The sequence below is a fragment of the Python bivittatus genome, unplaced genomic scaffold (genome assembly GCF_059951505.1).
Source record: "Python bivittatus isolate LINGU-HERP-01145 unplaced genomic scaffold, Pbiv_v1 ctg000700_np1212, whole genome shotgun sequence".
NCBI classification, from domain to species: domain Eukaryota; kingdom Metazoa; phylum Chordata; class Lepidosauria; order Squamata; family Pythonidae; genus Python; species Python bivittatus.
The window spans coordinates 100,174,212-100,200,109 of NW_028277098.1; the positions used below are offsets into that span (position 1 = coordinate 100,174,212).

At 45.6% G+C, this 25,898-nt stretch overlaps 1 protein-coding gene across 8 annotated transcripts; it reads right to left on the minus strand.

The window, feature by feature from the left end:
- Positions 1-374: 374 nt before the first annotated feature.
- On the minus strand, positions 375-25,856 carry TPD52L2 (TPD52 like 2). Of its 8 annotated transcripts, XM_088154103.1 has the most exons (10): positions 25,702-25,856; positions 22,493-22,656; positions 20,096-20,244; positions 19,186-19,245; positions 17,134-17,193; positions 10,867-10,968; positions 6,365-6,391; positions 5,313-5,354; positions 1,911-1,959; positions 375-660 (listed from the first exon to the last, which is right to left on the minus strand). In XM_088154103.1, the coding sequence occupies exons 1-10, from the start codon at positions 25,718-25,720 to the stop codon at positions 565-567; spliced, it is 768 nt and encodes a 255-aa protein (XP_088010229.1). In that variant the 5' UTR covers positions 25,721-25,856; the 3' UTR covers positions 375-564. The 8 variants fall into 8 exon arrangements, with proteins under 8 accessions (XP_088010229.1, XP_088010231.1, XP_088010230.1 ...); XM_088154105.1 differs by lacking the exon at positions 19,186-19,245; XM_088154104.1 differs by lacking the exon at positions 17,134-17,193.
- Between the last annotated feature and the right edge of the window lie 42 nt (positions 25,857-25,898).

Below are 25,898 nucleotides of genomic sequence, written 5' to 3' on the forward strand. Positions count from 1 at the left end.
TGGTTTATAGATCTAAACAGAGGCTGGAGAATTCCAAAGCAGTCATGGGCACTCTAACAGCCCAAAAAGCAAATGAGCATAACTGAAAGCCAGCTAGCTATACCAAAAGATGGAGTAAAGATAGAGTGTTTAGCTGTTTATGTACAGCAAACACTTCCTGAAATTATCCTCCTCCATATTGCATAAAGAACTCAAATTTCTGCTTGCAACTGGAGGGGGACTAAGGGGGAGGGGGGTGGCTACAAGCCTCTGAAGCCTAAAAGGGCCTTTTGGGCCCTAACAGCAGAACCCTCCTGCTGATACCCTTCCAAACGGAAGCACAGCAAGGTGTTCCATCTAGAAACCTTTAGTGTAAAATAGGTAAGTGTACAAAACACGGTGTGTTCACTTTATTGGACCTGAAGAATCCAGCAGCAAAAAATGTCTACATATGATGTATGGATCTCTCTCTTCCGAGTGGGACCGCAACTCTCTCTCTCTTTTTCTTTTTTTCTTTTTTTGTCTTGCATGTTGGGAAGAGCAAAGGGTGGGGCTCCGGCAGTCAGGCACCACCATGCCGTAGACTTAGAAAGGTGCGTTGTCCTGGGACGGCTTGTCTCCAGATGCTGTCGGGGAATGGAGCTGATCGGCACCGTTATCTCTGCCACCCACAACTTTGGACTGAACGAAAGAGAAAGATGAGTTCAAGTTAAGCAGACCAGCGTCTCCTCTGGGGCTGTTTTTTCCCCCTCCCTCCCTCCCTCCCTCCCATTTGCGTGCATTTTCTAACAGAGGAAACCAGCCTCTCACGGACCTCAGGAGAGAAATGGGCTCTCATTCCGAACACAGCGCAAACAGAGGCACAGGCTGGAGCAAGGGAAGAAACCCTTCCTGGGGTTTACAACAAGTTGCAGAAATCCAGCGGGGTGGAAGGATGGGCCGAAGAAAAAGTCCACATTGAAGTTTTAGAACACCAGAGTAGAGTGAGAATCGCAGTCTGCAAGCCAAAAGTCAGCAGGAGTCTGGTAGCCCCTTTTCCAACTAAACAGTTTATTAAAAGGGACAAGCTTTCATGAGATGCACAGCATGGCTAGACCCATTGGGATTTTAACATACACCAATTGTTAACCGAAAAGGTCCTTGTGTCTCTCTCACCTGCAATCTGCAACTGCGCAGCCAGCCTGACTTCCCCTCCTTCACCCCCTACCTCTTATCCCAATTTAAACCCTACATCAGTCCAGCCACTCTATGCGTCCGACAAAGTGAACTGCAGCTCACAAAAGCTTCTGCCTTTTAATAAAATCCGTTAGTCGGAAACAGGGCTACCAGACTCCTCTTGATTTTTTGCCACCATAGACTAGCACGGTTCTCCTTCTACAAAGTCTGAAAGCAAGGAGGCCTATGCTGGACTCAGGAACTAGAAGCTGGGTTCAAGATGAATGCTGCAAACGGCAGGAGGAAGAAAAGCCTTGGGACTGTTTTCTCTCTTCTGTACAAGCCTGGGGTGGTATCCATACTTGCTTCATCAATATTTTTGGTGGCTGGACACTGCAGCGGTAGGGTGGGGTGATGGACTCACACAAGTGGGTAGGGCCAATTTTATCACAGGGGGCTATTTTAGATGTACTAAACCTGTCCAAACAGCTTAACACATGTTTTGTTCCATACTAAAAATCAGCAGGAAATCATGCCACTGAGGATCAGCAATTTGTACCCATAACTTGGCTGCACAATTCCTTTTCAAGGACTAGAAAAGAGAGTGTTGGGGCCCCATCAATACCCTCTCACATAAAGACCAATTGTGTCCCTTTTTCATCTCACATAACACAAGCTCTTTTCCTCTGCACACATCCAACCCATTAAGAGAGCAGGATTTGCGCTCATTGCAAAAAAACAGAAAAATCTGCCATGTATGATGGGAGGAAAATTACCTTTATGGTTCCAACTCTGTCTTCGAAAGACTTGAAAGTTGCTGAATTTCTTGCAAAAGAAAAAGATCAGTTATGTCAAAAAAATAAGCAGAAAGAGGTTACTACGAGTTTGCATTCTTTGTTCAGGCAGGCAATCTTGGTTGCGATACGGTATCTGGAGAGCACTCCAGAACCCACTTCCCACAATTTATGACCTCCACAATTTACTGAACTGTGGGAGTCATGATCGGGAGGACCAAGGGAGGCTGCACAGAAACATCCCCAAAAGACACAGAGGAAGTTCTTGGTTGAATGAGAAACATGCACACACTTGCTCAGAAAGAGAAAGATGTGACCCTCCCTGGAAGTCGTGTATACACACCAAAACTGAATTATAACTAGTTAAGAAATTTTAGGTTTCCAACTTTCCCAGGAAGTAGTTCAAAAGCAGCATGGAACAGCCCCCAAGTATAGCATCTGATACAAAACTTGATAACTATTGAACTGTCAAGTCCCACCAACATTTGAGGCTCAACAAGCTTAGTTCCTGTTGACAAACTTGCTTTCCTACAACTATTGCTTTTCACCAAACTGACATGGAATCAACAGGGAAGAGGCCGTAAACTAGTGTTTTTCGAACTTGGCAACTTCAAGATGTGCGGACTTCAACTCCCAGAATTCCTCAGCCAGCCATGGCTGAGGAATTCTGGGAGTTGAAGTCCGCACATCTTGAAGTTGCCAAGTTCGAAAAACACTGCCCTACACAAAGGGACTTAGGCTGCTAGCCTTGCCAGCCCTAACATCAGCCACTTGGCTGACAACAGACAGTAAGTATGAGCAAGTAATTCACAAGACCCCTTGCTCACATAATCCTACACTTATAATTAGACCTTGCCAGCACTGTTGTGGGTTGGTGACTTTCTTCAAACCCAAATCTGAAATCTGGCCCAACTTCATTCAATAATCAGTAAAATTCACAAGGGAAGAAGAAGACAACAACACATTACCCTTCCTGGATATCCTTATCAGCAGAGGAAACGAAGGCAAATTAGAAACGCAAGTCTATCGAAACACAACCCATGCTAACCAAAGTGCTCCATGACCAAAGCAACAACCCAACCTCCCACAAGAGGAGCTGGGTAAGAACATTATTCAGACAAGCACAAACACACTGCAGCAACCCAGAACAGCAGAAGAAGGAAACAGACCGCCTATACAACATCTTCCAACACAATGGATACCCACGCAACTTTATCCAAAAGTGCCTGGCCACTCAACCTACTACAACACAACCAACACAAGCTATGAAAAAGGTCACACTGCCATGCATCAGAAACATCTCAGAAAACACCCACAGACTACACGGCATCTCCGTAGCACACAAACCAGCTAAAGCCCTCCAGAACATCTTAAGCAAACCAAAAGACCCAGTAGCCCAAGAAGAAAAAACAGGAGTCATCTACAACATACAGTGTAAGGACTGTAACAGCCACTGCGTAGGACAGACAGGCAGAAGGCTTGCAGAGCGCATCCATGAACACCAACTAGCAGTCAGAAGACACCATGAAAACTCCTTAATCTCACAACATGGACAGACTCAACCACAGTTTCAGCTGGGAGACTGTCAGCATCTTAGACCAAGCTAAGTCCAAAAATGCTAGGGAATTCCTGGAAGCTTGGCATTCAGACAAATCAGCCATCAACAGGCACACAGAGATAAACCACATCAAAACCTAAGAAGGAAACAAAAAGACCAGAACACATTCTCTTCAGCAGCCTACTCCCAGATAAGCAGGGATTAACACCAGGCAAACAAGCAAGCAGAAAACAATGCCCTAATCAAGGAACTACCAAGGAGGAAACCACACCTGTGCTAACACTAGCAAACCAGTGTATATAAACAGGGAGCAAACCCCACACTCACTAGCACTGATGATGTTACCTAGTCAGGTAACAAAATGTCTGCAAGCAAACAACCGAGCACAGAGAGCACCAAGGACTCCACAGTTCAACCCTGAGCTACAGAGATCCTCTTCTATTGAAGCTTAATTTGGACAAAATAGAGGTGGTCCTATTGCGGAATCTGGTACAGGAATTTCAGTATGTTGGGCATGGGATTCATCTTTTGAATAATCTGGGATTGCAGTTGACAACCTGGGACCAGATGGTAGCTGTACCCAAATGGGTGCCAGCTTGGACTGCTCTTGAGAAGGACACAGTGTCACGGTCAGAGATCCCCGAGTTACACCCAGGCTGTATTGTCTGAACATACTCTACATGGGGCTACCTCTGAAGCCTCTTTGGAAACTCCAGGAGATTTGGCTGCAGCTATAAGGATATTAGAAGGGGCTTCACCATAGGATCCTATCTACAATCCTGTAACGGTTGCATGTCAGTGTATGACTGGGAAGCCAGATCCACAGAGTTCACAAATCAGATTTAATAAAATAAGGGGCTAGGATACACAACCTTGGAAAACGAAAAAGCCAAACTCCCGCCCTCATTTATACATGAATTCAAGGCAGTGGAGAGGGTATGTGTAAATTGTTTTTACATCTTTACTCCAGACTGCATAACTGAAGGACTACTGGCTCTTTTACTAGGCTAAGACTGAAACGTCCATCAGCTCTTCATTTGCTGTGTTTGAAATTTTCCCCGTTCTTTCTCAGACCCCAAGAGCTGTCTTATATTGCATCAACTGCCGATCTGCTTTTCAGCACAATTAAAAATAAGTGGAGGGTTACTTTTATAGCCTTTTCTGCCACAGGATACATTAGAGCAGTGTTTTTCAACCTCAGAAACTGAAGATATGTGGACTTCAGCTCTCAGAATTCTGGGAGTTGAAGTCCACACAACTTAGAGTTGCTAAGGTTGAGAAACACTACATTAGAAGCTCTCTGATTATCAGCAGTGGAAAAGGAAAAAATATATCTCTGTATCCTAGCTAGAATAGAGACACTTGGGTAAAATAAAATAAGAAGGGGGCCTTCAGACAGACATCATCTCAATGATGGGCCACTATGATTCTTTGCTCAGGTGGGGGGTGTGGGGAGGCAGACTCCTTCGGCAGAATGTGGTAGATCATGTTCTACTCTTAAATGCCAATTTTCTCTCTACGGCTGTCTTAAATAGTCTATGATATCCAAAGCTTGCTTTGTGTTTTGTACAGGATTTATATTTTTATTTTTTATTTATATATCAAATTTGTCACCGCCCATCTTGTTGAAACGAGATATATTATTAAAATAATAATGTATAAATACACTAATATTTCTTCAGCAGCTCTCACAAGGTCTACAAGGCTGTAGGCTACAAATTATTGTTAATGCTCCATGCCTCTTAGATGAACTCCAACCCATTGTACCCACCCAGGTACCCCTTGCAAACTTCATTTTTGAAGAGATGGCACTTGTGCTACGTTACCTCATAGCCGGCATACTTATCGAATGACGAATGGAGTAACTGCTACTCGGAAGCATTAAGGGGAAAGGAGGAAACATTAGAAGCATTAAACCATGGACATCCTCACACCCTATCTATTGCCCCACTCACACAGCTTAGTTGCAAGTTGCAAGGCATTTTGAGATATTCTCAGTGGAGGATCAGGAGAATTATGGTGGGGGAGGAGGGAAAGAGAGAGAAACAGATGACAGCAATACCCCAAATTTTACTTCTTTGCTCTTCCCCAAGGTGCTTATAACCTAGACTTTCTCACTGAGACACAAAGCAACAGTAATGTCACCAACTTGTTGCAATGGGAGGAGGCCACATGTCTCATTAAGAGGGAAAAACACCTTTAAGACTGCAGTATGGATGGAGGCTCGGCTTCTCTGGGAAAAATAGGGCCTATTCTCTCCATTCCCCTCAAAAGAAGAAAATGTTTAATTTAGCAAGAGCCTTCAAATGTTATGCCCAACACACTTGAGCGACAATGGCCTGGATTGATCGATATAGAGCAGGGTTTCTCCACCCTGGCGACTTGAAGTCCACACATCTTCACGTCGCCATGGTTGAGGAACACTGATATAGAGGAAGAGGCATGGAAACCCATAATCTGTCAGGGTTGCAAAGTGAGTTTGGCCTGACTTTGCTGTCCTATGTTTCTAAATCCCCAACGAGCATGGATCTTAAAACCATCCTGCATTCAGAGAAAAGAGTAGGGACAAACGAAAGTGCCAGCCAAGCACGTGATGAACCCTGCACAGATACTGAAACTTTAGTTTAAAAAGCAATCTTTTTTCGGACCAGACAAAGATCTGTTGAGCCCTGCTTAGCACTTCCTCTAATAATTTTCTCTGGGCCCATGTGCACTAACTAAGTCCAGAAAAACTGAAGAGAAGCAGATCAAGCTGTCATGGAAGGTACAACTCAGATCCATCAGTGGCTCCAGCATTTGGTTTGGTGCCATCCGTGTCCATGTATTTCATGAAAATAACCAGATTCCCCATGCAGATTACATCTCTGCAGAGCCTTACCTAAAAGAATGTGAGAAGGGATGGGCCCTGGAAGAATCCAACGGAAGCAGAGATTGAGAACAGGGAAAGAGAGAAAGTTAGGGGTACATTTCAAGACCATCTTGTCTATACAATACTCAGGCGCCAAGCAATCCACCGAGAGATGAATTTTAAAAGGACAAGGAATGATATGAGGATTATGCTCCTGCCACCAAATATTTATTTCACTAGTGTTCATGCTACAAGGTGAAATAAAGTTATCTTTCATCAATTAAATCACTGATACATTTGAAAGTCCATGGCAAATCTCAAACAGCTCTGATGAGTTAAAAAAAAAAGTATGCTTGACAACTTCTGCCCACCAACCAACTAAACCAACAGGTCCATCAGGCTACCAACATCTGCTACGTGGCCTGTGGACTACCTTCACGTGGGCCTAGATCAGAAAGAATGGGGCTCATTTTCACTCAATTGTGAATTCTGAAAGATACATCACCCCCCAAGACTAAAAGCAAGACTAAAATTATGCTTGAGTGTACAATGCAGGAGTAGCCTGGCATTTTCTTCCAGGCAGCACCAACACAGCTCAAGATAACAACCAGAGATTACATCTTCTGGCAGGAGAAATTCACAATGCAAGGAAACAGCAGCTAGAAAACCAGTTTTCCAAGAGAGGCATTAGCAAATAAACCTGGGAATCTTTGACAGGACCACCATTATTCCAGGTGATTTTAGTCACTTAATAAAATAAAGACTTTTTTAAACTGTTCCTCCTGTTCACCGCTGCATGAATGAGAAGGAATTAGCAATGGGCTCATGATTTCTGTCCTTTTGAATCTCTGGTTCTTCCCAAGCGTTACTGCCTGAATGGCAACAGATTAACCCTACTCCAAGAGAATACTGGAAATCCATTTTATGAACCTTCTGCACTGGATAAAAACCAGTGCAAGATAGAGATTTGAGTCCAATTCAAACCACACATAAGAGTGGTAGATGCTTAGGTATGGGTGGGAAACTATTTTCCACATCCCAAAAATCTACACCTGGTAAGGCAGCTGGCCCATTCTGCAACTTCAACCATCCGTTGAGAAAGAGAGAAGAGATGTGATCCTGCGGTTTGGCTGCTTAAAACGGGTAACAGCTCTGGATGTTAATATGAATTGGGGAGACAAGGAAAGCTTCCTTGTCTCCCCAATTCATATTGACATCCAGAGCTGTTACCCATTTTAAGCAGCCAAACCTCAGGATCACATCTCTACTCCTGTTGGCTTAGCTGTGATTACCCGAAGTTCGTTCTACGACTAACACCCACTGGATCCACCCCAATGAAATGTATTAGATTTGATTAGATGCTTTAAAAAATTACAGACCAGCCTTCCTGAAGCTGGTATCTCCCATCATCCCCAGCCAGAAGAGCCATTGGCCAAGCTGACTGGGGAAAGTGGGAGTAATGCATCACATCTGAAGAAGACTGGATTGGAATAATCTGATTTAGAAAACATACTGACGTCACAGCCTTTTCTGTCGAGGACTATACACCACAGCAGTTAAGATTTGCCAAGATCAGAGGCTTTCCTTGTCTCCCCAATTCATATTGACATCCAGAGCTGTTACCCGTTTTAAGCAGCCAAACCTCAGGATCACACTGCAGGCACGTAGGAAAGTAAAGGAGCACACTCGGTTTGCTGGGGAAGGGCAGTAAAATCTCAGAGACAACAGGGTAAAGACAAGCGGAGCAGGGATAACGCCTGCCTTTTGAAGAAAAGGAACTCACCACAACACTTAGCCTCTGATCACATAAGACAAACTTTGGAAATAGTGCTGGCTTTATCTTTTAGAGTGTTTCCGCCCTGCAAAAACCGAGACGTCTTTGTGGAAGCTGCCAGAGAAGTCAAAACTGACCCCTTCATTGACGAGGAGGCCCAACAGCACAGTTGGAAATGTTCCTCAACCTCGGCAACGTAAAGATACGCAGACTTCAGCTCCCAGAATTCCCTAGCCAGCAAGGCTGGCTGGAGAAATCTGCGAGTTGAGGTCCACACATCTTAAAGTGGCCAAGGTTGAAAAACACTGGTCTACAGCACTGAGATTTAGAGGAAGAGATGGTGGCTGCCTGTTTCCTGTGATAAAGCAGTCATGCTTTCTTTGTTCTTCCAGTTTTAAACCTTACTGTTAATCATGGCCTGTCAAGTGTTATCAATCTGGAAGACTCAACTTTAGCTCTTGGTGAGGACAACATGACTTCAAAAACTATTTACAAGGGAACAATGGCAGGAGAGGGGAAGGTCTCCATCCCCTGCTTTTCAACACCCTAGAGCAGTGTTGTCCAAACTTGGCCACTTTAAGATGAGTGGACTTCAACTCCCAGAATTCCCCAGCCAGCATGGCTGGCTGGGGAATTCTGGGAGCTGAAGTCCACTCATCTTAAAGTGGCCAAGTTTGGACAACAGTGCCCTAGAGAGATCTGGTTGGCCATGGGAGAAACCAATATTGTATTAGACTGGGCCTTGGCCAAATCAAGTTGGGCTGTTCTTATGTTCTTACGCATTCCTCTGCTCAGACGGGGATTGACAGAGTCCCCTCCAAAAATCAGCTGAGAACTGCTGTTCACTGTAACCCATGGACACTGTATGAAGTGGGCACAGATATTCCAATTCCTCCTCACCTCCCCATGATCTCAACTGCTACCATGGTTTAATTCTGCTCTGTTTCATGATTCATAATGGCTGTGTGATTCAGAGAACACTGGTATTCATGGGCTTAGTAATGCAGTCTAGCAAATACCTATAAGTGTTTAAATGCCCCACCCCTTGTATAAATGACCCCTTGCTATTAATTAGCACTGTGGACAGTCTGCAAACTAACCATGTAAATCAAAACTTACACTCCTCATGCATACTGAGCAGCTTTCTGAGAACAAACAACATCCGTTTGCAGGGGAAAGGGGAAGAGGTTAAGATCAGCATATGATTCTTTAGTGCACTGGATCAAAGGTGTTCATTTTGGAATGGGAGGAAGGTGCCGTATCAATACCTAAATTGTAGAGGTGCCTGCAGATCTCAAAAACGTATTTATGTGATCAGAGTTTATCATGCGCTTACCACCCAGATAATCCCATCCAAATGGGGAAAGGAGAGTTCCTGAAAAATCAGGGTTGTGGTAAGTTAAGCATTCTCCTTGCTGTCTACAAAACTGTCACACATTAAGCCAGTCTTTCTCAACCGTGGCAACTTTAAGAGGTGTGGACTTCAACTCCCAGAATTCCCCAGCTAGAATTCTGGGAGTTGAAGTCCACACCTCTTAAAGTTGCCAAGGTTGAGAAAGACTGCATTAAGCAGTTGCTCTATACAATCATTAGTAAGAAAAACTCCAAAGGGGGAAAAGGGGGAAATCTGTTACATTTCATACACACATAGGATGGAATTTGACCCCTTCCTTCTCTCCACTTGGCTCAAAAGAAACACCAACTCTACATCTTTGCAAGCCCAAAGGAGTTTTATGTACAAGAGGTACGTCTCTGCATCATAAGCTTCCAATAGCGTTCAAGAAATCGTTCACCCAGAGCTTCTGGGTTGCTTGTGGTGCTCAGGGACAACAGTTCCTGCTAAGTAGTTCAAGGTGAGGACTGAATGCATTCCCAACCCAGCTGAAGGCTCACCTTATCTACATTATTGGAACTGTATTACAAAACACCAAAGCCTGAAGTGCTGGCAATGGGGAAGGTGTAACAGATGACCGAGGGAAATTCTGAACATGTTAACAATAATAAAAAGTTAACCTATCCATAGCCTCTCATTGAGATCATCAGACTGGTTTTATAAGCAGTAAAATTAAGATGAATCATGTAAAATGTTTATTAGATGCATGTAAGAATCAGACTTTTAGGCCAAAGAATAGGATACTACTGAGTTACTTAAACTGCTATTCCAAGGTCAATGCCAAGAACAATAGTGATTTGTGTTGCTCATGACCATCTATGAATAATCTTATTGTAAACATAGATGCTTATAAACAGTATAATTAAGTTTAACTCAGTGTTTCTCAACCCTGGGGACTTTAAGATGTGGGGACTTCAGCTCCCAGAATTCCCCAGCCAGCATACTGGCTGGGGAATTCTGGGAATTGAAGTCCACACATCTTAAAGTCCCTAGGGTTGAGAAACACTGGTTTAATTCCTTAGTATCCTATACACAGAATGATCATCATACTTAAGAAGTAGAATGATAGCCTCGGTTTCTAAGGACGATTGTGGTACCTCTAAGCAACTGCTTCTGACCACTGATGCTAAATTCCTTTCAACGAACAGAAAAATGCCTGTTCAGAGATGTTACCTACATGAGCCTTCCTGAACACAGGAAAATGGTGATCATCATTTGGGCTGCACTGAATGAATATGGCATTGTCACAAGTGTCACAGTGCTATAAACTGGAACCAGATACTGGCAAAGGTGCTCAATTCCTTTTGACTTTCTTCCCCTTTGGCAGAATTAGGACAAAAGGAAAGACACCACTGAACCACTTACCTCATGTCTCCAAGCTTCCGGCTGATCGCGGAACCCACATTGGAAAGAGCAGCTGAGGTCCTCTGGCCCGCCTGAGAGAGTGTTTCCTGGGTCCTTTTATAGCTAGAGAACAACAAGAGTTGCCAGAGGAAGGCAGTTATTAATTGAGAAAGGCCCCAAAGGAGCAAAGGAAGGCACAGCTGGCGCTTAGACAACAGGGGGTAGGGAAGGGAGGGGCGTTTTTGAGAACATACTCTGGGTGCACAAACATTGCTGGAGGAGCACAGGTTTGCAAAGCTTTGCAACTACGGCAGGAGGGCGAAACAGGCTAGCAAACAGGTTTAAGCGAAGAGGTGTCACTTCCGAGAGGCACTCAGCTGAGGTAAGACTTTGAGAGCAGCTCTAGATACTTCAAGGTGTACGTTCCCTGGCTAGTTCCTGATAATGGGTTAAGGAGGATTAATGCTCTTTATTATGGTTCATCTGCTGTTATCAATTCTTTTTTTTTTTGCTTTGTTTAAGGAGAACAGAAAGAAGGAAAAAAACACATATGAACATTGCTGGTATTTACCTATTAGCAAAGAGCTTATCTTCCACGTGCCTTTCAACTTAGGGCTACCATATCTGAGCTGAAAAAACCAGATTGTCTCTAGATCATCACCCTTTGCCACCACAAGATGTAGAGGACATCTGGCCTTTTGCGGTTCTATTTCTATTTCTTCTTCCACTTCTTGTGACCCCACACTTCTCCTTTGCAGCATTAAAAAAAAAAAAAAAAAGCAGATCTTCCTGACTTTCAGGAAATTCCAAAACACCTTGAGTGCGGAGAGGCTGGGGCACAGCATCAAAACTTTATTTTTTTTAAAAAAATAGTCAATACTGATGCATTGATCCAGAACAGAAACAGGCTTGTTTATGCTCAGTAAGGGAAACGCTTCCTGTCAGTTGCCATCAAACACTGCAGTTTTAAACGGTGAAAGCAGCCTCTTTTTAAGGCCTCCCCTGCCCATTGGGAGATTTCTCCAACATTTAGAACTTTCCAAGGGCATAATCTTGCTCTATTTTTTTCCCTCTAACCACAAGATTTCAAAACAAATTGAGGAAGTCACATCCGCCATCACCATCAACACAAAACGTGTAGCTTGCAACTTGGGGCTTTCCAAAATGTCCCTGAACGCAACGCCCAGCACAGCTAGCTGACCAGTCTGGGAATGCTACTAGTTGTGTTCACCCCATTCCTGCTAGACAAACTTCCAACAAACCCCCTCTGCTCTCCTTTCTGAAAAAGTCTGCGCTGTGAAACCCCCCTCAGGAATTGACCAGCTACAGTTTGAACTCTGAGCTGTGCTCCATCTCCCGCAGAGACGTCCACTTCGGGTCCCAGGCAGGAAATAAAATTCTAATCGAAGCGCTGCGCAATCGGTATCTCAACTTGCAAGACGCCAGGAACCAGTTGTTCTTCTCTCCTTGGCCAGCACATCTGCAAACTTGCTGGCGCCACTGCAGGAAATACCGCTGAGGGAGCAGAAATTGGAGCGTCAGGATGGGGAAGTGGGGACGGTGGTGGAGCAGGAGTGGGTAGACCCAGGTTCTAGTCTCCTTCAGCCATGGAAGCTCAGGAGGGGCTTTGGGCCAGCCAGACTCTCTCAAGCCCAACGGCCTCATAGGGTTCTTGTTGTGGGGGAAAAAATGGGAGGAGGGAGGAGTGCTATATATGCTACCTGGAGCATCTGGAGAAAAGGCAGGCTGTGATTCTAATAATTAAATAATTATAAATAAATCATTGAGGGACACGTTAAAAAGCAGTCCACAGATAGAGATTTCATCTTGCTCTTCCTGGAGGGGAATCACAAGAAGTCAAGTTCAGCTGCTATTTTACTGTTCCCATTCTCCTACCTGAAAGCCCAATTCAGGCTCTAGCACGCCATTCCTATAAATCAGTGTTTCTCAACCTTGGCAACTTGAAAATGGGTGGACTTCAAGGCTGGCTGGGGAATTCTGGGAGTTGAAGTCCACCCATCTTCAAGTTGCCAAGGTTGGAAAACACTGATTTATAAGAACGACTTCAGGAACCCAGAGACAAAGACAAAATGTATTTCCCATTCACACAATACAGCAAGCCCCTTCTGGAATTGGTGGCTTTAACTATTGCAAAAAAAAAAAAAAAAAAGAGTTTAATCATAATTCACTGTACTGATTCACTCCTGCTAAACCATAAATTCATCACAATGTTCGCGTTCACCCATCAGGCTAAGCCCAAGCCAAACAAACCCACATTAAGTTTTTAGCAAAAGGTACCAAGTAAAACGGTGGATTCTTAGTCTGGCCTAAAGCCAACCGCGTCATCCCATCCAAATCACCAAAGGAGGATGAAGCATGTCCTTCAGAGCCACGCCATCGGGCTTCCCAACTCATAACACAACTCACACCTCTAGGCCCACGTAGTAGCAATCGCAAAGTCAGCAGAGATGCGCTGCTTCACAGGACAATCTCCAGACAACCTTCAACAGCGCGCAGGGAATCCTGCAATGCCCCCACTTTACAGGGCTATTAGATCCGGGTTGCAAAACTCCAGACAGCCACTCAAGGACAGCGTAGAGCTCCAGAGGGCACTTTTCTGTGCCTTATTTATTTGCTTGCTTGCTTCATTTATAGGGGGCCCCTTCCCAGAGACTTTGGGTAGCTAACAATGTCAACATAAGATAAAATAATGCTCAGAAACCCAACTATCCATAAATAATTTAAAAATTAAAAGAAAAAAGATAAAAGCCCAGAAAATAGAAATGTCATGCACCTGCGAGCCCCACCTTCAGTTATCGCATATTGCAAGACAAACGAGTTGGTCTCCACCATGTTTCTGAAGCTCAAGAGGGAAAAGGCTGCCCGAATCCCCACAAGGAAGGAACTCCAGAGTAAGGGAATAGCAACTGTTAATGCCTGCTTCCAAGGTCCTGTCAGATGGCATTCTTATTCAGATCAGACCTGGAGGGAGAGGGCCTATTCCATGTGACTGGACAGGCAGATGAATGTGGGAAAAGGCTCACGTTGATGAATTAATGTGAGAATAACCTGGTTATTCTCACATTAATTCATCAACGTGAGCCTTTGGAACCCTAACTGGTCCAAAGTCATGTAGGGCCTTAAAGATTCAAACCAGAACCATAAATCACCCCCAGAAGCTGACTGCCAACCAATTCAGCTCCTGAAGCAACAGGGTCACCTGACTATACAGGTAGTCCTTCACTTACAACCATTCGTTTAATAACCATTCGAAGTTACAATGATGCTGAAAAAAGTGACAAGTGTGGTCCGCAGACTTACAACCATCACAGGGTCCCTGTGGTCATGTGATCAAAATTCAGGCACTTGGCAACCGGCATGTATTTACGACAGTTGCAGCATCCCAGGGTCACATGATCACCATTTGTGACCTTCCCAGGGGTCTTCTGACAAGCAAAGTCAATAGAAGCCAGATTCGCTTAACGACCATGTGATTCACTTAATGACCACAACAAAAAGGTAATAAAATTGGGTGTGATTCACTTAATGACCACATCGCTTAGTGACAGAAGTTTCAGTCCCAGTTGTGGTCATAAGTTGAGGACTACCTGTATTAAGATATATTCATTACTGCTCAGGCCACCACATTCAGCACCAACTGCATCTTAAGGGCAGCCTCATATAGAGTGCATTATAGTAATCCAAACAGGACGTGATTAGGGCATGAGGGAATGTGAGCAGGGCCTCCCAGTCCAGGAAAGGGTGCAACTGACATGCAAGATATAGCTTTCCAAAAGCTCTTGCAGCTCAATGGCCACCTGCTCAAGCAGGAACCATATGTCTAGGACAGCGTTTCTCAATCTTGGCAGCTTTAAGCTGTATGGTCTTCAACTCCCAGAATTCCCCAGCCAGCATGGGAGGTGGAGAAGGACAAGCCCTGAGCAGCAAATACAACTCTGTTCAGAATCAAAGATGGAATTTCCTGACATCGCTAGGTCCATAAACCCAGAGCCACTCTGTCTTGGGAGGGATACAGTCAGAGTTAGTTCCTCCCCATTCAGATGCTGAATCAGGATTTCCACCACATTGCCTGTTCAGTCTGGGGAAAAGTTGCACAGGAAGTCCTCGGTTAACAACAGTAACTGGGACCAGAATTTCTGTTGCTAAGCAATGCAGTCATAACAATGTCACATGACTGCATCGCTTAGTGATAGCAGTTCTGGCATTTCTGGTTGCTGTCGTTATGCGAATCCTGCACCGTCATTAAGTGTCATGTCACGTGCCATTTGCGATCTCCTGCTGGCTTCCTCACTGACTTTGTTTGTTGGAAGCGGGCAGCAAAGGTTGCAAATGACAATCACATGACTGCAAGACGCTGCAATGTCGTAATTGCGAGCCAGTCACAAAGCACCTGGATCGAGATCATGGGACTGTGGGGACACTGCAACAGCTGCAAGTACAAGGACTGGTCATAAGTACCACTAGTTCAGCGCCATTGTACGTTTGAACACAAGATGAAGCCCTGGTCACCTCCACTGCCATTGTGCAGCTGGAGTTCAGGTTTTCTCACATCTGGGTGGCTCTGTCTGCTAAATGCGCAAGAATTCTTCACAGCAGCCCTTCAGATGGTCTTGACCAATACCCTTTACCTGGAAGGGAGTGAGTCACCTTAAAAAGGGCCACTAGGTGGTCTCTTTGCTGCTCAAATCATCACCATGTAGGCTCAAACATGGGTTCACACCAGTACTGGGCAAACATATCCGCTTCTTTGCCTAATAGTCTGAATTCTACACTGAGAAACAGGATCTTGTGACCTATATTGAGTAAGCAAGTGGAGCCAATCTGTATAATTTCTTCTGCAATCATTTGTATTTCTTATTGGCTTAACCCTTCTAGCTTTCTAGCCGCGGGAGGGTCACAGACAGGAAAACCATGACATATGCGCTCTTAGGTATATCTTCAGAGTCTCATGTACTAAACCCTGGCACTTAAAAAAAGATTTTCAAGAAGCTGTGCTTTCAGCCTATTGTCGTAACTGCACACTGAACTAAGCCATGAACAAGCCATGGTGGCCCATTTCACTCACAAGACTAAGGTGTAAATTAAGGTACACAAAGCAAAGGACAGAACTGCATCTCTTAGACACAGCCAGAATCTCTCCAAATATAGTCGTCAAATGGGTAACTGAATGAGACAGGAGGAGAAAAATGAATACAGGAGGAGCAATCATATTGATTATATTATTTAATTTAAATTTAAATAAAATTAAACACTATATTTTGGTCTGGCCCAGCCTTATTTTGTGGACAGGATCTTTGACATGTATTTTAGAAAAGAGCAATATTTGGGCCAAAAAGATTGCACATCCCCAGCCGTAATCATGGGTCACCAATCACATGGCCACATGCACACACTACTAAATCAGGCAAATCATGTTGTAACTTAATGTGATGTGGGAATGCCACCGTTTGTGTGTTTCTTGGTTGTCCACTAGCTACGGGACCATTCCATTTCCCCCCAGATCACGCTAATCTAGCCGTACTGGGGATGGACTGAAAACTCGCCAAAGAAAATCGTCCAGAACATAAACCTGTTTGGGGACTCCCAGGAGAATAATGGAACATTCTGGAGATGGTTGTTCCCACCACCCACTGAACTGTAACGCTCCATTGTCCAGGTCATAACATAATCATCGTTCTCCACAGCAGCACCAGTGCTATGAAAGGGGCTCCCTACTGAGATCAGACTGGACCCTTTGCTGGACGTTTTCAGGAAATTATTCAGAAAAGAACTTTTTCTAACAGCCTTTCAACAACGTCCCCTGCACCTCTCGTTTTTCTTATTATGCCTCTCTCTCTTTCGGCTTTGATTTCACAATTTGGATGGTAAGCTTCTTTTTAATTCTGCGGTTGCTTTTACTGTGATGTTTGAACTGCCGAGAGCGGTGAGACTGCGGCAGGATGAAAACTGAATAAATAAAAATAAGTAAAATGTGCACATAAAACTCAACTTGCCTCATCTCGACTGGGGTTTCAAAAAAGGTCAAGGTAAACAAACTTTCTTACTATCAACCAACCCTGGACAAACATCAGCAAAACAGCCCGAAACACAAAGGAAGGTTCAGCATCCCATTTCTTCACCCCTTTTCCCGATTTTTCCTGATTACTCAGCACCCAAGAAGCATTTACAGAATAGGGACCAAGCAGGAAGGTGGTTAGCGCAAGGAAGGAAGAGTTAGTGGTGGTATATAGAAGGTGCGTGCTTTATGCAGAAGGTTAAGACACTCACGCTTCTGACTGTGTTAATTTCTCATTCCAGTCCTCCAGTGTATTGCTGGCCGAAACATATCTATAAATACAACGCAGATTAGAGAACGCCTCTTTCATTTCTTTATACAATTACTAAAGGCCACCTTTTAGGAGGAAGTAACCCTTTTCTCTCCTATAAGATGCATCTGGCTTCCGGTCATCTTTGGCAGCCACGGAATATTTCTTACATATCATGATCTTGTAAGCAGGGAACACTTGACTACCATCCTGGTAAGCTGCGTTAGGAGGTGTTTGGGTTAAAGGACAAGCCAAAAACGTTAAGCGAATAAAAGATTTACCAGCAGTTCCAAGACTTTTAATGGGGGGAGGGGGGAGATGCAAATTCTTCATTTTCAGAGCAGAATTTCATACCAGCATCCTGCTTCGTGTGTGAAACTGCTACCTTGCCATCAGGTGGCTCTGAGCCATTTTAGAAATGCTTCGAGCAAAAAACATCCTGTTTCACGCTCAAGAAGGCAGTTTCGCACATGAAGCAGGATATTACATAAGCATTCCTGTTGAAACTCTGCCAGCGAGCAGTGCACCACAATACCAGGGCCATAAAAACGTATCTGAGCTCCTAACAGAGCCACGCTAAGGATGGACCCATTACTGACACCGTCCTAAATTCCAAAGACCGCACCCAAAGTCAAGCCTTCTTCATTTCTTCCACTGCTTAGGACAAGTACCAAAATAGCATCTATACCCAGTCCGACCCCAGAATGCCACCTTTTGCAAAGCACCCAGTTCCCCAGACCTGGGCTCAGAATCTTAAGCAGGGCCAGTCCCGTAATCCCAAAGCTATAGACTAGACTGGGAGGCTCTCATCCAGAGTCTGCTTCAATTAAAAGGGGAAAAAAATTAAAAGCAAGCTTAAAACAACCCTCTCCAACCTGGTGCTCCCTTGGTGTGGCTAAGAATTCTGGGATTGGAGGTTCTGACGTGCTTGGAAGGGGCCAGGTGGGATACAAAAAGTTAGAAGAATTTCAGCATGGAGCAGTGTCAGAGATTTAAACTGAATCAGTGCTTCTCAACCTTGGCAACTTTAAGATGGGTGGACTTCAATTCCCAGAATTCCCCAGCCAGCAGGTCCACCCATCTTAAAGTTGCCAAGGTTGAGAAACACTGTGAACACTCTTGCAAACAGCCCTTTTTTTTTTTTTTTTAATATCAGTCTTACAAATTGGCCCTAAGATTTGGGGGTTTTTTTAATTCAAAAGAGAAGGAAGATGGGGCACTCATTCCCCACACCAACCCCTCTGAGGAATCAGAAGCAGGCTGCTAAAACTCTTTTGGGCTTGTAAAACCTCCTTCTCCTTGTCTGTGTCGGCCATGAAAAGCGGCTCCAGATTGGAAGAGCAATGCAGAAGTTCCGCTCCTCTACTGCTCAACTATATCGTCCATCCAGACACGGTTCTTTGCCATTCACATGTTCCAGCCAAGCGGTTCCACACACGGCTATGTTATAGTTAGAAAACGACAGACACATTCAGGCACAGACCCCTAGGTGCAAACGTGCAACTCGCCAGCACACACACCAGCATTCCCCTGTTATGCACCACTTTGCTCTGGGCAGATTAAAATCCTTTTTCTCTCGCACTGGAATCTCCCCTAATCTGCCCGAACTTAGTCCAGTTTTGCTCTCTTCACTTCACTGGGAGCCATGATCAGGCTAAGGCATTGAAAAAGAAAAGATACCCCATTGTGCCCTAGGGGCAAGATAGGACACAGAATAATGCTGTACGATAAATCACTTTTTTTTTTCCTGTGTGGTCTGGTAACTGAGTGGAATTGCACCAAGAAACCTCAGGGAAGCCTGCAAGATATTTAGCGTCAAACATGACCAAGGAATGCATTTCCCAGCAAAGAATAAGTTTGAAAATTAATAAGCCAAAGGCCTCAGTGTGAATCTCCCATATTCCAAGCGCGCAAGCAGCCTCTCCTGCAACCAAAATAAGGGGGTGCAGGGCCGAGGGGGGAGGGTCAGAGCCAGGAAGAATCAGACAGTGCTTGCAAGGTGGAAGGAACTCACACGTCCGACTGGGTCACCTTTTCATTCCACTCTCCGAGTTTCTCAGAGGTTTTCACATAGCTGGGAACAAAAACCCGGGGGTCAATCACACTTTAAAAAAAAAAATGGGGAGACTAAGAGCTTGAAGAGAGGGGAAAAAAATGGCCCAATCCCGGGAGGAAGAAGAGGAGATAAATGCTGGAAGGGAAAATAGCCCTGGGCTACGTTCCTGAGAGAAAACACCGCACAGCACTGCAACGTACAGCGTCCTTGAGGCTATCTCAAGTCCCAAAGTGCATGTTAATGTTGATGTTTGTAGAGTCCAGCTGTAATTTATTATAAATCCAATTAAAAATACCAAAAATGGGCCAATTTCATCTGTTTGTGGCTCAAAACCACAGGGGCTTCTATTGAGTCACCATCATTGTTAGCACCAATGCCTGTGATTTAGAGAAACAGTCCCCTCTAGCAGCCTTTCTCAACCTCGGCGGCTTTAAGATGTGTGGACTTCAACTTCCAGAATTCCCCAGCCAGCTCTGCTGGCTGGGGAATTCTGGGAGTTGAAGTCCACACATCTTAAAGCTGCCGAGGTTGAGAAATGCTGCCCTCCAAGATACACAGGCCTTCCACAGTTGGGAGCCCTCTGCATGCCTTAAGACCACAACTCTCAAGATGCCCAGTGGTTCTAAGGCCTCTGGAGGGAGTGACGTTGGGGAAGGCTCTGCATGCCCCGATGAGCAGGGGAAGCCTCACCCAGGAACCCATCAGGGTCTAAGTCAGGACTGCAGAGGCGGAGAACTTCACAGATACACCATGCAGCAAATGGAGGGGAAGTACCTTCTCCACCTTGCCGAGCTACAAGACACCTTTTCAGCGCTCCTCTCTTACTGTGCGCAACAACGTACAAGACCACAAAGAAGGGAACACCTACGCGTTAGAAACCTGGACATCATGCCAACTTTTGGAGAGATTTTGCTTCAAACCATCCAAGGGGGTCAAGCCCAGCTTTCTTTTCAGCTCTCCGCAGTGTCTCTCTTTGGCAGCCAATACCTGGCGCAAGGTGCCGATCTCCTCTTCCACCTACGGAAACAGAGTTGGGCGAGAAGTCCAAATTAGACAAGGCCAAGTAGAAGACAGCACAGAGGAGGAGTAATAAATACCCCATGTTCTTCAAGAGAAGCCTCATCTTAATACGTCAACTTTACAGGCGTGTTAAGAATGTCAAAGCATCAGCCACATCCACAGGGGGGTTGCGCAACACGCTTAAACAGGCCAGACCGATTCACCAGCTGCATTCATATGACACGCTAGGCTTCGTTAGCATTAAGCTTGGTCATTTTAAGTGAGTCTCCATGATGTGCAGATTCAGCTCTTTGGATTAATTGATGATTTGAGGTACTATGCACACTTGTTCAGGAAGGTAAGCATGTCGCATAAATGCAGCCAACGTGCTACACATTTTAAGGTTTGTTTTGAAGTTTTAAGACCATTCACAAACAGGCTACCATGGAAGATACCTTACCTGTACACAAAATGCCTGCCATGAAGGACATGGCCATTCACAAAACGCCCATTTAACAGAAGGTAAAAGAAGCCCCTCCATGTTTTCTACTTTTCTAAACGCATGTTTAGACAACCTAAGGAAATCTTGCAAATAAAAATGATGCTAGAGACTGGTGTGCTGTGACACTGTGGTTTCCTATCATCTTTTTAAAAGATGGGGCAGGGAGGATGATTGGCAGCAATGGAGGTCACTGGGCCATACAGTATTGGAGCCCAAGGCACCCCAATGTCTATCTTATATAAGGTTAGTGACTGTAGGAATATTGCCAGCAAACCCAGAAAATGTTCTAAAAATAACGACGTGGCTCACATAAGTGCTTAAATGAAAAATAAATTGAGGTTCCGGGGGCAACTAGATAAGATGAGCCTAAATCAAACAAAATTGCTGGGAAGGCTGGATCTTAAAGTGATTTGCAAAGTATTTGTTAGGCTTGCAAGCACTACTGTACACTCAGGATCTCTTAATGGAGATCAGTTTTATTATAATGCTCACGCAACCCTGAACACGTACTCTGATTTGCAATTTTAATATCGCTTTGCAGACCTTGGTGATTTTAATCACCTAGACATACAAGCCTGAAATTAAGCCACAGATTAAAAAAATACATTGGCTACTTATAAGACAAAAGCTTTTTAGAAGAAGAATCATCCGGTGCTTCTGGGCTAGCTGGATTTGCGCAAGAACTTGGCTAAAATGGGTAGCATGTAGTTTGCCTGTCGTGAGAACCACACAAAGCCACAGGTAGTGGTGGTTTATTTGGGCTTAGAGTATTATGTGAACAAAGCAACAGTGTTTTGTTAATCTACATTTAAGCTTTAATATGTGCGTGAACCCATCCACTGAGTGTAAAATGAGGGAGGACCTTATGTCTATCACCTTCAGCTCCTACAGGAAAGACAGGATGTAAGTATAATGAATAGAAACATTGGTGCAGCCCCTGGAAATGTTGTAATGTATGCGCCACGGTTCCACAATGAAGAGGACGATTAACACCTGACGACATGTGTCAAATTACTGTGTCATCCCTTCTCCATGCCCAATGTCTAGCCATAACTAAAGATATGTGAAAAAGTCTTAGGTTATGGGACTGGCTTATTCATTAAAGATCAATGCAATGCAGTAAATAGAACTGAGCATGTTTTAAAAATGATTTGGAAAGGGTGCTTTGGCACACACAGGAGTTTTCCCAAGGGGAAAAAAAGGTGTTGTACTTGCACATTCTAAAGTATTGTTTTTGAATAATTTTCACAGCATGAATGGCTCCAGCAAGAAGCTAATAAAAGTTTGAAGGGACTTTTGGTCTTCTTCAACCAGATGTTCTCTAGACGTTTTGGCCTGCAGCTCTCCTCATCTCTGGGCAATGAGGGTGATGATAATCATAATCCAATTACCTAGAGAGCACTGAGTCAAGGAAGGCTGAAGCAAAGTATCAGGGAAACTCAATTCACAATGCCACTGGTGGTTCTTGCTTAAGTCAACTTCTCACTGGTTTATTCCAAAGGTCATGAAACAAAGTGGGGAGGTGGAAGAGACCATATCTCCCTGCCTAAGTTCTTCGGAGGAAAGACAACTAATCTCCAAAAAAATGTTGCTATTCACTTAGGAATTTTTTCCAAATTCCTCACTGGTTTTTAAGCTCAGGAAGAACAATTGACACGACAGAGAAAAGTTTAATTGCCTTAGAGGGGGAGGAACCTGGTCTCCCTCCTACCCAACCTACAAGGAGAGGACAGAAGGTAACCTGCCGAGCAAGAAAACCTTTACCTTGGCCAGCTCAGACCTTAGCTCTTCTTCCTCGGCTTCGGTGAGCCCGTTGTAGGCCGAGGCTCTTGAAGGAGTTGCTGTGGCAGCAGCGCTGGGGTGGTCCACAGGCACATCTGTCATTGAATCGGACAGCAGACCTTTGTTGGGAGAGTTAAGGTTGATATCTGTCATGGACAAGAAGCAAAGGGAGGGAAAGGATAAGCAGATAAAATGCAAGCGTGTTAGTCAAGCAGATGCTGCCTGTACAGAAAGAAGCTGGAGAAAGCAGGAATGGAAGATGCTGGAGGAAGCCCTGCCCAGGAGGTTAGCGCAAGGGCGTTTGCATATCAAGAATCACAAGCCACGTCTGTAAACACACTCCAACCGTAAGGATGCATTACCTGCTCCCAACATGTGGGATGTGACATTTCCTTGCCCTTTGGCTAATACTGCGGGAGTGACACTCTACAGACCTAGTTATACAGCCAAGACCTACAGGCATTTCTTAAAAGTAACGCAAAACGAACACACGTTGCCAGGTTGTAACCTGGTCGGTTAACATAGTACAGTGAAACCCGGCTGTACCTGCCTAGTAGGTGTTTGTCTTTGTGTGCACATGTACCTCATAATTTATGCTTACATGCAGACACGAGAGAAGGTACCACATGGGTATTTCAACAGCTTCCGCATCTCTTATTTCCCTCCCCTACACGCACCCGCACACACACTCACACAGGAGCCCAGTTAAGACCATAACAACGCAACTGGTTAACACAATCTTTACTGGAAATTGGCAGGCCATTAGCCCAGGGTGGTGGGGGAGTTGAAAACAGCCACTATTAATTGATTTTGGGCAAAAAGATGGAGGAAGACCCTCCAGCTGCTTACTGAACGTATGCTTAGAGAAAGGAAGCAAAGGACCAGAAACCGGAAAAAAAACAGCCGACCGGTGGGTGACCAGCATTTGGAAGGAGAAGGCAAGCTCGAATGTCAATTCCAAAGTTCACTGAATTTGGTTGAATTGCTCTCTTTCCAACTATTTCCACTCACAACCTTTTCTTGATTGCTGAGGGTATAAACTACTTTTTTACTTACTTGGAAGCCAGGTGGGATAATACCATAGCCCATTAAAAAAACAACAAATTACTAAACTTTATGGTAGCAATCGAAGCCCTCCCTGCCAAAAGTCCCTAAGGGTTGGGGACATTTCTAACATTCTTCCAATGCTGCAGCTACCTTTGGGTTCATTTTTTCAGCAAACATCAAAGGAAGCTGAAAGCACAAAACGTTGCCTAATTTGTATCAGAGCAAATGCATAGACTTCTCTACATTTTTAGAATCTCAAAGGGTTACTCTCTCCCAAATATGCAGACTCTTCATGCAGAGGTGGGCAGAGAACAGCTGCACATTCAAGATACACAAGAACACACACAGCCTATGAAAACACAGCTGCCACTGTAATAGGAGACAAGACTCAACCTGCTATGAGAAGAGACGGCCTTAGAAATCAACAACTTTTGTGAAACAGAGGGCCGCTGTCTCGCAATTTCATATTTTGTGCTTTCAACCAGCCGTTCTCAACTAGGGGCCCTAGGATATTTCAAGGAGGCCACAGGTAAAAAAACATGTAACGGGGGGCCCACAAAAAAGCAAAGTGTATTATACTCCAAACACTACATTGTACCCTAACCCACAAAATGCCCCATGTCTGTATCCAGTAATGAGACCTGGATGGAGGGGCCACAGGAGAAAAACAAGGGCGAAAAGAGGCTATGGGCAAAAAAAGGTTGAGAAGCGTTGCTTTAAAGCAGTCTTTTTCAACCTTGGCGACTCTAAGATGGGTGGACTTCAATTCCCAGAATCCCCCAGCCAGCATGGAATTCTGGGAGTTGAAGTCCATCCATCTTAAAGTTGCCAAGGTTGAAAAAGACTGCTCTAGATTGTTACCCACCCACTACTTTGGTTTTCTAGTAAGAGGATGAGTCTTTGCTTTCTAACATGCTGCCTTCCCATTTACTGTTATTCTTGATTAAAAATAACATTTAGAGAAATGAAGGGAGAGAGGGATTTGGTGAGCCCCAGGAGAGGTTTCCCTTTGGTCAATTTGGAGAAGAGATACTGACTGCTTGGTTGAATCTGGTTGCAAAACCTATCCCCTCCTTCCTTAAAAATTTGGGTGAAGCCAGGGATATTTCGTAAAAGGACCGAGGGCTGAATCCACTGAGAAATGCAAGGCAAGAGAGCACGCTGGCCGGGGAATTCTGGGAATCGAAGTCCACCCATCTCAAAGTCGCCAAGTTTGAGAAACACTGCTCTAAGCCATAAAACCCACCCCTCAAATGATTGGGGGTGGGTTTGACGGTTTCCTCGAAGAGATTAGAGCCGCAAAGCTAGCCCCCAAGCCTAGACCAGCCTCCCTGAGCCCCCTTCTGCCAGGGGGGCCTTCCTGCCCCCACTTCTTGGCTGATCCCGGAGCTCCAGGCTCCCCTCGCCCCCTCCCAGGCTCGTCTCCCTGCCCAGGACGTCCTGGCGCGGCCCTAAACCCGCCCGACCGGCTGCTCCTGACGCCAAGGCCTCCTCGCGGCCCAGGCTTCCATCCCGAGGCCCCCCGCCCCGGCCCTGGAGGGGGAAACGGGCGCCGGCGGCCCCCACCCCGGTGCTCCCTGCAACCCGAGGCGGCGGGCGGGGGTCCGGCTGTCGGGTCCAGTTCCCACGATCCCCCCGGGGGAAGGGACTGCGGGAGCGGCGGCCCCCGGCGCCCACCCGCGACCCCCAGCTCCTCCTGGGGCCGCCCCGAAGGCTACAGAAGCCTCAATAATAAATATAAATAAATAAATAAATAAAATGCCCCCTCCCCTCCCCTCCCCTCCCCTCCCCACCCCACCCACGCCCAGCGCCGCTTCCGCTGCAGGCTCCTCGTCCCCCCCACCCCAGTTCCCGCCTTCCTTCCCCTGGCGGGGGAGCTGACCCGCGCCTCTGAAACGCTGCTGTCCGGGCGAGACCACCTAAACCCCCGGAAACAAGGATGGAGCCCGCCCCTTGCACCTAGAAATCCAGCCCGCGAGGGACGCGTCTTCCCAACGTGCTAGATTTCTAGCTGCAGGGACGCAAGTCAGGAGAGAGACTCCCCCCGGCCCCCCGAGGCAGGCTGGAGCCGCGCAGCCCGGACCAGGGCTGGGGACCGGCCGCAGCCGGAACGGGCCTCCCCGGCTCCTCCCGGCGACCCCTACCCTGGTTGGCGCTCTCCATCTCGCCCAGGCCCGGAACCGTTGCGCGGCTACGGCAGAGGGGAAAACAACCACCGCTGCAGCTCCCCACTTGACGGTGCGACGTCACACGTCACCGACGCTCCCTTCCGGGCAGCAGACGTCATCAAGAGGCGGCGGCACACGCCCCGCCAAGAGGTAGGAAGTGCGAGTGGGGGAAG

Excerpts from the sequence above, each read along its gene's own strand:
- TPD52L2 (XM_088154103.1), bottom strand. Across the intron at positions 10,969-17,133 it reads AAATTAACACAGTCAGAAGC|CTATAAAAGGACCCAGGAAA; the intron begins GTGAGTGTCTTA and ends GTTGTTCTCTAG. Across the intron at positions 5,355-6,364 it reads CCCTTCTCACATTCTTTTAG|CAGTTACTCCATTCGTCATT; the intron begins GTAAGGCTCTGC and ends GCTTCCGAGTAG.